The 12,661-nt window shown below is 39.3% G+C and overlaps 2 protein-coding genes across 2 annotated transcripts in view; both read right to left on the bottom strand.

Moving 5' to 3' along the window:
- POU6F2 (POU class 6 homeobox 2) overlaps positions 1 to 12,661 on the bottom strand; it is a 510,083-nt gene that overhangs the window by 303,406 nt on the left and 194,016 nt on the right. The window lies entirely within an intron of this gene.
- LOC119534600 (bone morphogenetic protein receptor type-1A) lies at positions 2,818 to 5,128 on the bottom strand. Its single transcript, XM_037837122.1, has one exon. The coding sequence runs from the start codon at positions 4,943 to 4,945 to the stop codon at positions 3,347 to 3,349; it is 1,599 nt and encodes a 532-aa protein (XP_037693050.1). The 5' UTR covers positions 4,946 to 5,128; the 3' UTR covers positions 2,818 to 3,346.

Genomic DNA, 12,661 nt, shown 5'->3' with positions numbered 1-12,661 from the left:
GTTCAAGCCCTCGCAACCCACAGATCTTTCCTCTCTTAACTCTGAGAATATTTACTGTCCATATGATCATTTGTGCATTTAGTTCATTAAACTGTTTCATGGGAATAGATTTAATTTTTTTACAAAGACTATAAGTTCCTTGAGGACTAAAACCATGTATTATACTTCTTTGCTCTCTCCCAAAATGCTGAGAGTAATACTGGGCATATTTAAGGTGCTTGATACTTATTAAAGTGCAGTAAATGTCTGAAACAGCCAAAAGCAATTTAGTAATTGTCTTATTGGTGGTGAGCACACAAATACTGTTACTAATAAGTTAAAAGCCACTTTAAAATCAATAAATAATGTGGGAGCATGGTCCTAGTGTGAGAGGTACAAGGAGAAAGGAATTAATGCCTCTAATGTAGAAGAAAAATGAAACTACTAAAGCATGTGGATTCCGATACTGTTGTAGTTCAGAGAACACTCAACCAGGATTCAGGAAGTTGGACTTTACACTGCTTCCCAGTGGGTTTGTGGTAGTAAATGGGTATACTGCAAACTCTTCCAGAGTAGGCTGCCAAATTTTGATTAATGTGCAGTATGTACTTGCCCTACACCTGAAGGGATATTTACTATGATGTCTGTTAGACAGAACTTTGAGCAGAGAAGTACAGGGATCTAAAGTAAAATGGGAAAGCTGTGAGTAAGAGGTAGCAGATAAACATGTAAAATCAGAAGTGCTGCTTAATAGAATGTGCAAGAATTAAATTCAGCTATAAGAAGGCATCATTTGGACATAAGTCAGCTCTATGAGGTAGCAACACAATTTTTCAGGAGAATAGAGTGACCATTGCAGAAAGGTTATTCTCTTTTATTTTTGTTTTTTGTGTTTTTTAATAATCAGAATTGATTTCCTAAAATTGTTGAGCCACCAAAAATGCTGGTTATACTAAAATATGCCATGAACATTAAAAAGGAATTGAAAGGAAAAGAAAAGAACAGAAAAGAAAAGGTTGAGTATCGCAGCTATAGGCAATGGAATGGGCTCAGAGGGAGACAGGGAAAAATATTCTCTGAGCCAAATAGAAGGGGTCCAATCAAATCCAGCCTCTCCCCATAAATGGCTGTGCAAACTTGGACCAATTATTTAAACTCTGTGACCCTCAACTTTATCATCTGTAAAGTAAAACTACAAATTGCCTACTAATGGTTTTACTAGGGAAATTAAACACAGTAATGTACAAAGCCCTTAGACACTATTTATTATATTGTAAAGGTTTCTAACCATTGGCATTATGATCCTCAGCTCTACCTTGGCAAATCTCTCTCCATCTTCCCATCGGAAATGGGATGGAATGAAGTAAGCTATATGATCTCTAAGCTCTCCTCTGGCCCCTCAAATTCTAAGATTTTTCATCCCATCAAACACAAGCACACAGCCAAAGCCTGACTTAAAAGGGTTATCACATAAAACGGGTTAGTCCCAATTGGGGCACTCCTTTATGAGGGGTTGTAGGGGAGTGTGCTGTCTTTTAATCAAGCACATTAGATTATCGTCAGGATGAAAAAGCCTTATGAAAACACTGAGTTGGCCTGCCAGTCTGGGTTGGCTGTAATCCCCTGGGAAGCAAGACACCATAATTGATCCTAGTGAAGTTGTAATCTTAGGAAATACAAACCCGTTGCATAATTTAAATAAATAGGCCAAGGATGACTTCAAAGAAATAGAAATGATGGGTGGCACTGTGGTTAATACTAACGAGAAGGAAGAGCAGGACCATACCTAATGTATAGTTGGAATTGAGTTCACTAAGGGGAAAAAGACCTATCTGGCTCACAATAAAGCCTCCCATAAAGAAAGATCTTCTAAGCACAGGAGTCATGACAGAAATCCATCTTCTACTTTAGGGGTAGGCTGTAGCTTTTCCTTTTTGTCTTTATCCCCCTCCTTTGTATAAACGTGTAATGCCAACAAGCCCTCCCCCTCCCTTCCCCTACACTGGACTATCCCTAAACAATAACCCTTCCTGTGAACTCTGGGGCTGATTCACTGGAAACACTGATGACCACCAGCGGCCTTGGGCAGGAAACGCCTCCAGAGCCTGCCTTCCCATTTGATGCTGTGCCCCACTTTTCAGTACTTAGCAAGTATAGCATCGTATGGCGAACAGGGACGTCAATGGAGCAACGGTGTTCAAAGATGTCCGCACCCTCGTCCACAGAGTTCTCCTTAGAGGTTCCAGGGAGGTATGTTAGGGCTTCCCTTGGGACTGGTTAGGGTGGCAGAATAGGGGGAACTATGACCCCCACCTCAATCTCAGCAGGTGTTCTTTTTTTTTTTTTTTTTTTTTTTAAATAACTTCCCTTTTAAAAGTTACTGAAAATGAAGAATACAGAACATGGTTATAGGCACTTACATTGCTATCAAATGCAGGAATTCACTTCAGTAAGAAGTGTTTGCTTCAGAAGGTTCATGGCATTGGTGTTCCAACTTTGGACAGGATGCTTTCCATGAGATAAAAATAATAATTACCACCCTCCACCCCTGCAAAAAAGATGGTGGAGGGAGGAAAACAAAGTCCAAATTTATGGACATTTTAAACTTCTTTTGGCCTTTCTTTCTATCAACTCTTATGTTAAAAAATAAGGTTGGTGGGGAAGCTGATCTCACCTGCAAGGTAAATGGCTTTTACATGATTGGCAAATCTTAGTCAGATATTGCATTTTTAAAGCACAAAACCACCAGCCACCAGTATCTTCCTGTGCATTCATAAATTTTCTTCTAATTCAAATGGCAGCAGAGGAATTCTGCTGTGCACCTGTGTTTACGCACACACACACCCACACCATTATCAAGGCATGACAAACTATCATAAACTAAGCAGTATCCCAAACAGATCATAATCTACAAGTTGTTTTACAAAGGTAGAATACAGATAGATTACATTTTCTCAGGTAGAAGGCAAAGTATATAATTCCTCCGTCTCTGCTGAACTCATTTATCTTCTTAAGGCTTTCACAGAAAGCACCATTTTATGAACAGGCAATTCAGTACCCAGAGTTTGAATGGAGACTTACTAATCATGATGGAAGTCTTGATGCAGTTCATAAAAATCCAAATAAAAAAAAAAAGGCATCGAAAACCACATTTAAAATAAAACTGTCCATATATAAAGAATGAAGCATTCATAAGTTCCCAGCTTGTAGTCTACAGGGTATTGAAAGGTTTAGTATTAGCAGCCTGTGAAGGTGTAGTGAGGAAAGAGTCTGAGAACCAAGTTAACATCCTTATTCCACTTTAATTCCACCTGTTCCTTGGGTGAAACAGTTCTTGCAGTCTAGAATTTCTCCTCATGATTTACTGTCAAATCTTTACATCTTGGGATTCAACCATCTTAGCAAGTGTCTTCTTGATTCTCAATGCTGTAAGTCTGGAGGCTGGATTGTGGGCCCAGCATTCTGACATTAGCCGCAAAACTGCTCGTAGACATTCATCACTGTTCCATCGGTTAGACACAATTGGCCGCAAACGTTTGACACACACAACCTCACGCATATCTTCATATGAAGGATCGCTGGGTACCATGTTGTAATATGGCAACTGGTACTCTTCCACTATCCCTCCTGTGATACAACGACGGGCCATTTCCCAAATGATCAAGCCAAAGCTATAGATGTCAGCCATTATGTAGGGCTGGAAATGGTTTTTATTCAGGCTTTCATCTAGCACCTCTGGAGCCATGTAGCGTTTGGTACCAACCCTTGTATTCAAGGGTACATCAACTTCATTTGTATCACTGTTGAATTTAACAGCAAGGCCCAGGTCAGCAATACAACAACTACCATTTTTCTTGATGAGGATGTTTTTGCTTTTTAGGTCTCGATGAGCAATTGCAGGCTTTCCTTGGGTGCCATAAATTTCTGTGTGGAGATGGCACAGACCGCAGGCAGCTGAATAAGCCAATTTGAGCAGGGCTCTGGTGTCTAGTGTAGCACATTTCAGGAAGTCATAGAGAGATCCATTTTCATGGTAATCAGTAATCAAATAGAGCTGAGTCCAGGAACCTGTGCCTTTAATGTCTGCTGCTATAAAACCAAGAATATTCTCATGACGCATGAGCACAGTTTGGTAGATTTCAGTTTCTCGAAACCAACTAGCTTCTTCCGTGGTGAAAAACACTTTGACAGCCACTTTTTCACCACGCCATTTACCCATCCACACTTCTCCATATCGGCCTTTACCAACTTGCCGAACCATCTGAATCTGTTTGGCAATAGTTCGCTGAACCAATAAAGGTAGTCCAGATCCACTACCAGAACTTTGTGACTGATCAATAAGGTCTTTTAACGATTCTCCAACTGGAATAAATGCTTCATCCTGTTCCAAATCACGATTATAACGACGTCTACTTGAGATGCTCTTACAATAATGCTTGTAACAAAAGCAGCTAGAGAAGATGATCATAGCAATTATGCAGACTGCCATAGAAATGAGCACAACCAGCCATCGAATGCTGCCATCAAAAAATGGACCTATAACAACAGGGGGCAGTGTAGGTTGTAGATACTGGTTACATAAATTGGTCCGACAACATTCTATCGTCCTTCGCAGCTGGGCTTTTGGTGAATCCTTGCACTGGAAGTCAGATCCTTCATATTTCATACACCCTGAAGCCAATGTGGTTTCTCCCTGGTCATCTTCTTCTATGATGGCAAAGCAATGCCCATTAGTTATGCATGTGTTATTAACAGCATCATCTGGGCAATGTCCTGAGCAGTAGCACTTTAGAAAAGGCAAGGTATCCTCTGGTGCTAGGGTAACTCCATTTTCTGACTTTTTCTGATCGGAGTCTGACTTCATCCCCGTCCCATGAAGCATACCATCTAGATTCTGCCCTTCAACGTGAGACATGATAAACAGATAGGCTCCCAATAATCTGGTGTAAATATATAGCTGAGTCATTGTTCAATTTTTAATGTTTCCTGTACACTGTAACTCTGATAACTGGTCTTGTTATTCCACAAATTTAAGTGACTTTCATTCAATAAGATTTTCTTGGAAAAGTCCTCAATCACTTGACAAGGACTCCAAATTCTACTGCTTTCTTCTGACTCCTCAGAGCTAGATAAAATTGTGTTTCCAATTTTCTCCAAACAGCTTTGACCTATGCTTCCACCTCATGAATTCCAAGACAGTATTAAACTGATGCATATTTTCATAAATCTTCGGACGAGCCAACTCACCCGGACCCCGGGGAACTCATCCCTCAGCCCCTCTGCGCGGTGCGGGGTGCGCGCAGCGAGCCGCCTGGGAGCGCCGCGGGGCCAGCAGGTGTTCTTTTATCCTAAATTTTATGGAAAGGATTTCATTTGAAAAAGCATGGGTATAAGAAGGAAACAAAGTTGAAAACCATCAGTGTTCTAATCGCTGTATCTTACAGATGAAGCCAAGATCAAGAGTGGTTTTAAGGCACTTGCTCAAAGTCATCATAAGGGAAGTGTCAAAGCATGGACTAGGCCTCCGAGTGTGAATTCCCACCCAGAACTTTTCCCACTATGCGTAAGGCTTCATAATGCCTTGTTCTCTGTGCTAGCACTTCTACCACCCCGGTGCGTTTCTAGAAACTTCTCTGTCTTCAGTCTCTCCAGTGGAGAGTTTCCCATCTCCACGGAGGGATTAAAACAGGAGAATCAGAGCAATTCTTTTCAATCAATACTGATGGTTTAGACACATGATTCTTGGGAGCTTTTCAGATGAAAGCTTTTCAGCTTTTCAGATATTGTCTAATTAATTGCCCAGTCAACTTTGTGAAGCAGACTGGGACTGGATATCCATTTCACTCAGTCAGACTCTATTGATCATATCCTCTCTGACACATTGCATTCATAATTGTGTCTAATGAGAAAACAAGGATTAAACTCATGCTGGCAAAGGGTTGCAAACTTGATGTCTAAAAGCCAAGCAAGGTGCTGGTCCTGTAGCATATGGATCTTCCAGAGTGCATGAAAAAGTAGCAGAGGCAGACAGCTATTAGGATCCATTTTGTACCCGCCTCAGCCTTCCCTTTAGTGATATGACAAACAATGTCACAGAAGCCTGTAAAACCCAGGCCCCAAAATAGCATTTATCAAAGGCTTTAGTGTTCCTAGAGCTATTAACATATGTTCTAGAGGAAAATGTTTTATTTATCAAAAAGCCTGTAAAACACTGAATATTATCCCCCTTTAGCAATTTAAAGGCTCTGGAAAGCCAACAGTAGACTGTACAACTTTGTTTATACCAAACTTCTTTGACCACATGTGGTAAACTGAATTATGTACCTCAACCAAAGACATGTTCTTAATCTTCATCCACATTCCTGCAGGTTTGAGCCCATTTATAAATAGGATCTTTTTAAGATTAATTAAGATGCAGCCAAATGAATCAGAGTGGGTCTTAATCCACATTACTGGAGGCCTTATAAAGAGGAGCCACAAATTAGTGCAAACTGGAAAAGAAGACACAGGGAAAGAGACCACCATGTGATGTGAGGCAGAGCTGCAAGCCAAGGAACCCCGAGGATTGCAATAAGCCAGTACCAGAATGCTATAGACTTCAGGGAGAAAGCATAGCCTTGCCAATGCCTTGACATAGGACTTTTAGCCTCCGGAATCATGATACCATAAATTCCCATTGTTAAAGCCAACCTATCCTATGGTATTTGTCATAGCAACCTGGAAAACTACAACTTCATAGAACTGTAGTTTTGCATGATGACTGTGAACATCCTGCTGAAGTGACACTCCATGAAACACACTTTGGGGAACACTCTCCATGGGTGTGATAGCAGTTTTAATCAATGCAATTTATCTGACTGGTTAAATATCTGGTCTGAGAAAAAAAGATGCAGGTACTACAAAACCTCACTAGTGTGAATGAAATGCAAGTAAAACCTATTTCCTTGAAATTGTGGACTATTTTGGAAGGAGCAGAGCTTTATTGTATTTACCTAGTTACGCAGAGTAACTAGGACTACCAGTAATAAAACTGTCCCCAGTAAACATGCAACCAGATCTCCATAGGGAACATGTACCACTTCACTGTAGTTGGAGCATCTATTGCTAGAAAATAAAATGCAAAAAAAAAAAGGTGTCCTATGCCCTTGAAATGCTCCTCATGAAGTCTAGCTGGCATGCTTCCTGTCTGCCTCTCCATGCTCTTTCCATATTACATGGCTTCACTTACCAAGTCTCTCTCTTGCTACATGCACTTGGTTTCTCTGAATTCTGCAGCCAGTAGACTATCCTCACAGCCCCTGACCATGTGTCTTATGAAAATGCATCCTGGTCATCATGGAAACAACATGAGTGGGTATAGACAGATCAGTGAAAAGGCATCCCCACAAATGGGAAAAACCATCCAACACATGTGCCATGATGAATAGTGGGTCAGGTGTAATATTTTCTGATCAAAGAACAGCATGACTTCACAATGTAGGTTAGATGAACTTTGAGGAAGACCAGTACACCACAATAGGATGATGACACATAAAAAGACACCAGATTCTTTGTCCCTATATCCCATGTCAAAATGGATTTAAGCAATGACAGGCAGTCTATCTCCTTTCTTCCATGATCTATTTATCTTTTTCCCTATTTTCATCATTTTTTCCTGTAATTCCTTGGTTTTCATAGTATTAGCCTTGGATCATGAAACTGTGGGAGTTAAAGTACCTATCACTGACCAGTGAGGCTATGAGCCAAGAAAAACCCACATGGCTTTGCTCTCAGGATGTGAAAGATACCTCATCAGTCTACATGAGCTCTTCTGAAGCCAGCTACCTTGAGCAAATCACCTGACCTCTCTGGGCTCCTATTTTCTCATCTATAAAACAAAGACACCAATATGGGTCTGCCTGGCAGGGTTAATACCTGTACCAACATATATGTCATACAGCTGTCTTTGGCAGATTGAAAACTAGGGAAATACTAAATTTTACTACTACAATTCTACTGACCTTTGCAGAAATGAGACCAAGTTAGCACAAAGAAATATACTCAAGGCAGACTGAGATGACTCAAGTAGCATATCAGTTTCAATGAGATGCCTGTGAATGTTCTTCTGAAAAGTTAAAGTACTACATAAAATGTAAGGTATTAAATCATCTTCCTATCAAAAGATTTGAGATGATAAATTTCAGGAAAGAAAAGCAAGAAAAAAAAAGAGTCTAAGAGTTTATAGTTAGGAATAGATGGTGACTAGACTAGGTGAGAGACTAGAATTGAATAGATAACTAAGAAGTATTTAATCTTCTCTCCTGTATTTTACCCTTTAGCATCTGCTTCTCTGTCTGATCCAGAATTTTTATCAGAATTTATTCCTACTTTGTGCACAAAGTACAAAGACACACTTAGAATTGAGGCTTAATGAAATATATCAGTACTTGCCATGATACAATTCACTACGTATTGAACAAGTAACTATCATATGCAAGGCACTACTGTCAGGCACCAAAGGAGGCACAAGGAAAAATAATGTTCTTACTTAACAATTCTCTGAAAACATTTTCCACCCAGTACTTACAGTACTCCAGGTTCTCCCCTCAAGGGGCTTAAATCTAGCGTGGAATTTTACAAGTTCGCAGCTATTGTACAGGTTAGAGTACTACAAGTGTTTTAAGAGCATTGAGATGAGTTAGAAGAAGAAACCAATTCCCAAGAAGAATTAATCGGCAAAGTCTTCAGGAAACACACTGATTTTTAAATCGGTCTTATGATGTAGGCAGGATTTTGACTAAAGAGATGGGGAGGGGCCTGCACAAAGATCCAGAAGCAGGAAGGCATGAGGTCCAGTTTTAGATTAATATCAGATACCAATAAAGAAGCAGTGTGCAATGAAGCAGCACGCAGACTGGCCCTCTCTTGTAGACAGCTGAGGAGTTTGTCCCTCATCAGTTGGTAACAAGGGGATCTCTGAAGGTCTCTGAGACATGAACTGGAGCAGAGACTACAAGCAAAGGGACCAGTTGGTCCTCTGAGACTAGCTGGATCTTTGAAGAAAGAAGGAACAAGGAGAAGAGCAGCAGAAGGGAAAAGTAAGAGAAGGACTGGTGTGACTTTTCTCTTAAACTACTCTCTCCTAAACTTTAAAATATGCCTTCCACTAATGAGTTTACCGAAATTATAAAATCCACTTGCCTGTTCTTAGTCTTCATCTTACTGGATGGTGCAAATGGGATTTATGAATAATTTTAATGAAAAGTATTTATTAAGTGTTTGCCATGTGCTAGGAACTATGACCTGTATTTCACAGTGGCCACAGTTTTGGAAACGCTTTCTCAACTTTGAGACACTGTCCTCTCCTGTGTCTTCTGATAGCTCCCTGACTCCCACTTCTCAGTCTCCCTTACTGATTCCACTTCTCTCCACTCCTCAGAGACGCTCATCCAGCATGGCAGTACACCAGCTCGTGTCACGCCAGAATCTCCAGAGCGGGGATAGGCTTATTTAAACTGCTCAGGCCATCCAAAGATTCCGAGAAGGCAAGATGACCTTCTGGTTGAGAACCAGTGATCTACCCTCTCCTTTTTGACAAGTTCAAGTATGTTTTCTTTTCCTCTTCTCTCCTCTCCTCCCCTCTCCTTTTCCTTCCTTCCCCTCCTTTCTTCTCCCTGCTCTTATTCTCTTTCCTTTCCTCTCCCCTTTTCTTCCTTTCCCTCTTCTCTCTTCCCCTCCCCTCTCCTCCCCTCTCTTTCACGTTTTTCCTCATTGTCAGACTCCCAGTTTCTCCTTTCTGGATAACCTACAGCACTTTTTGCCTTGTTTCTTTCCTTCCTCCCTCACTTCCTTCCCTCACTCCCTCCCTCTTTTCTGAGCTTTTGAATAGTTCATGAAGCACCCTACTCCAAGGAGATACATTGGTTGCCAACCATCCAGCATTTTACTGCTTTGTTATAGTTTGTGGAAGGAATAACTTAACAATTTAGGGATCCCCTCAAAACCTTGGCAGATCATTGAAGTCACCCCTTAAAAAATCAGTTGCCTATAAACAGTGTATGTTTACTCTTCCTCAATTCTCTGCAGTTGTGTATGATTCCGACTCTAAGGCAGAATCTCTTATAGTCATCCAAACCAAATCATTCACCAAAAGGATGTATTCAAAACATGCATTGTGTGCAACACAAGGGTGAAACCTTGAAAAGGTTTTATCTGCAAAGTAAATGTAGCTGTAAATTAATTTCTTGCAATCACCATTCATTAATATTTAATATATTTATATGAAGAATACCACTTCCCAATTCCCTGTACATTCAGCACTTAATAATGTAGAAACAGCTTATCTTCTTCAACTCACTGAGACTGGATTTGCAATAACTAGTAACGTTAAATGTATTTAAAAAAAATCAATAATAAATAAGCACATAAGCACTTCCCTCTAGAATGCTTCTGATGTTATTTACAAAATTAAAGAAAAGATGACAGATCCACAAGGGACTCCATAACCATTTCATTACCACCTCCTTAATTGTATATGGTGAAACTGTGTAATCTGTTTATTGAAATTGAAATCTTTGGAACGGATCTTCCCCACAGACATTAACAATAAGCATCTTGTGCAATAACATAGTACTTAATGTAATATTAACATTATGTGCACCAGGCCTTAACTGCTCGCTGCTTCCCCCACTGGAATTGAACATTTTTAACACTCTGTGCTCTGCCTCGGTATTCAATGCTATATCTAATTTACAAGCTGTAAAACAAAATAGAGATTACAATAAACACAAAGTTCTAAGGACACTACCTGGTGGTGACTAGGATGAGTGAGGCTACTTTGTTTAAAGCAGAAACGAAAAGAAAACTCAACTTGGAAAATCTTAAGGCCCTTAAAGTTTTGATGATGAAGAAAGCTGTTCTGTTTTGTGCTGCCTGGCCAAGGTAACACAAAAGCATCATTTTGGCATCAGGTGACTGTGTTGGCACCGAGATAGACCATGGTTAAAATCCAGATATGCCTGCTGGCTTCCCTTTCCAGAAGCAGCAGGCAGCAAAGAGGAAAGAACCTTGAGTGAAGACTTGAGGGAGCTGGTTTTAGTCCTGAATCTTCCTAAATGATCTGGAGCAGGTCATTTAACTTCTTTGCGCCTCAAATTTCTCATCTTTAAATAAACAGAATGAACTAGATTGCCTTAAAGATTCATTCCAGCTATAAAACTCTCAAACCCTATGACTAAGTCTTTCATTATAATAATTAGTTTGTAAAACCTACTCTGACATTTTTTCCCCCATCTTCCTTTAACCAGCCCTTTTTAAATTTCTGGCTCCTTTCTCAGTTACAGAATAATTATAACAACATTTGTTTCATGCTGTACCATTCCCTAAACCCTTTTTATGTATCATCTCTATTAATCTAAAGCATGTATTGGACATAAACTACGTGGCAGTGATGAAAATTAGAGACAAGGCTAAAAGGGCTAAACCACATGCAACTGTAAAATAACCGCTGAATAATGGAAAAGCCTCAAATGTCAATGAATGTGCACCAATTTTTTCATGATCATTCATCTAACTAAATGATTTAATGGGTATCTGTCGTTAAGAAGACTTTTTGCAAAATGTGTGCTTAGCTATCATACAATAATCCATTAATTTTAGCAGATAGTATATATACACACACATATACATATATATACACATATACATATATACATGTACATATATACACATGTACATACACACACACACATATATATACACATATTCCTCCATTCTCTGTGCTACATGCCCATGTTGAGCAAGAAGCGCATAATCTGGATTTTACTTAGTGATTTAGAGTAATATATGGACATTTCCTTAGATCACTGTGTCTCTATCAGCCAAAATGTATACTTACTATGTATTTTTGGAAAAGAGTCAAATAGCTATATAATACGAAAATAACTTGACTTATCAAATTTAGGATGGTTGATACATTTTGGAAGTAGGGAGGGGAATGTGTTCAAGAAGAGGTTATCAGGCGCTTCAACTGCATCAGTAGTGGTATATTATTTAATCTGGGTTGTTGGTAGAATAGTATTTGCCATATTGCTATTTACACATTTTATCTTCAATACATAAACTAAATTTTCATATTAAAATTAAATAACAAGTTAATCCTTAAAAATGAATTTTCTTCTCTCAAATATGTCTTCCTTTCAGAAAGCTTAGGAGACAAAAAATTAAGAGTACTGTATTAAAGCATAAATTATAAATTCAGGAGTTTGTCCATTATTAATTCATCTTCTGATACAATAAAAATGGAGCTGCCTCAAATTTAAAGCATAACAGTAAACATGAGCCAGTTTAAGACAAATCCTATAGAATACACTGGATTTGGATTTGCCAGCAAATTTTTCAAAGATATTTGCAACTTCAGAGCTTACAATCTGCAAGTTGAGTTTTTCTAAATGGAAATTATACTCTTCCACAATGGCCTTTTAAAGTCACCCTCTTACTCTCCTTGTTTTCCCAGAAATGAAAACCACTTTTCATCATCTTCACAGATCCTTGGAAAGCAAAACAAAACTATCTGGCTATAATGAGAAAGTCTTTGAATGTCCTTACCACCCCCACCCTCATCATTCCCTTCCTCACAAAAAGTTCACCATCTCACCACACGCACACACAAATAAATAAATACATAAAAATCTTTAGTACTGAA

This window comes from Choloepus didactylus, chromosome 5 (assembly GCF_015220235.1).
Source record: "Choloepus didactylus isolate mChoDid1 chromosome 5, mChoDid1.pri, whole genome shotgun sequence".
NCBI classification, from domain to species: Eukaryota; Metazoa; Chordata; class Mammalia; order Pilosa; family Megalonychidae; genus Choloepus; species Choloepus didactylus.
The sequence above is the reverse complement of the archived record's forward strand: the minus strand, read 5'-3'. Positions and strand labels throughout refer to the sequence as shown.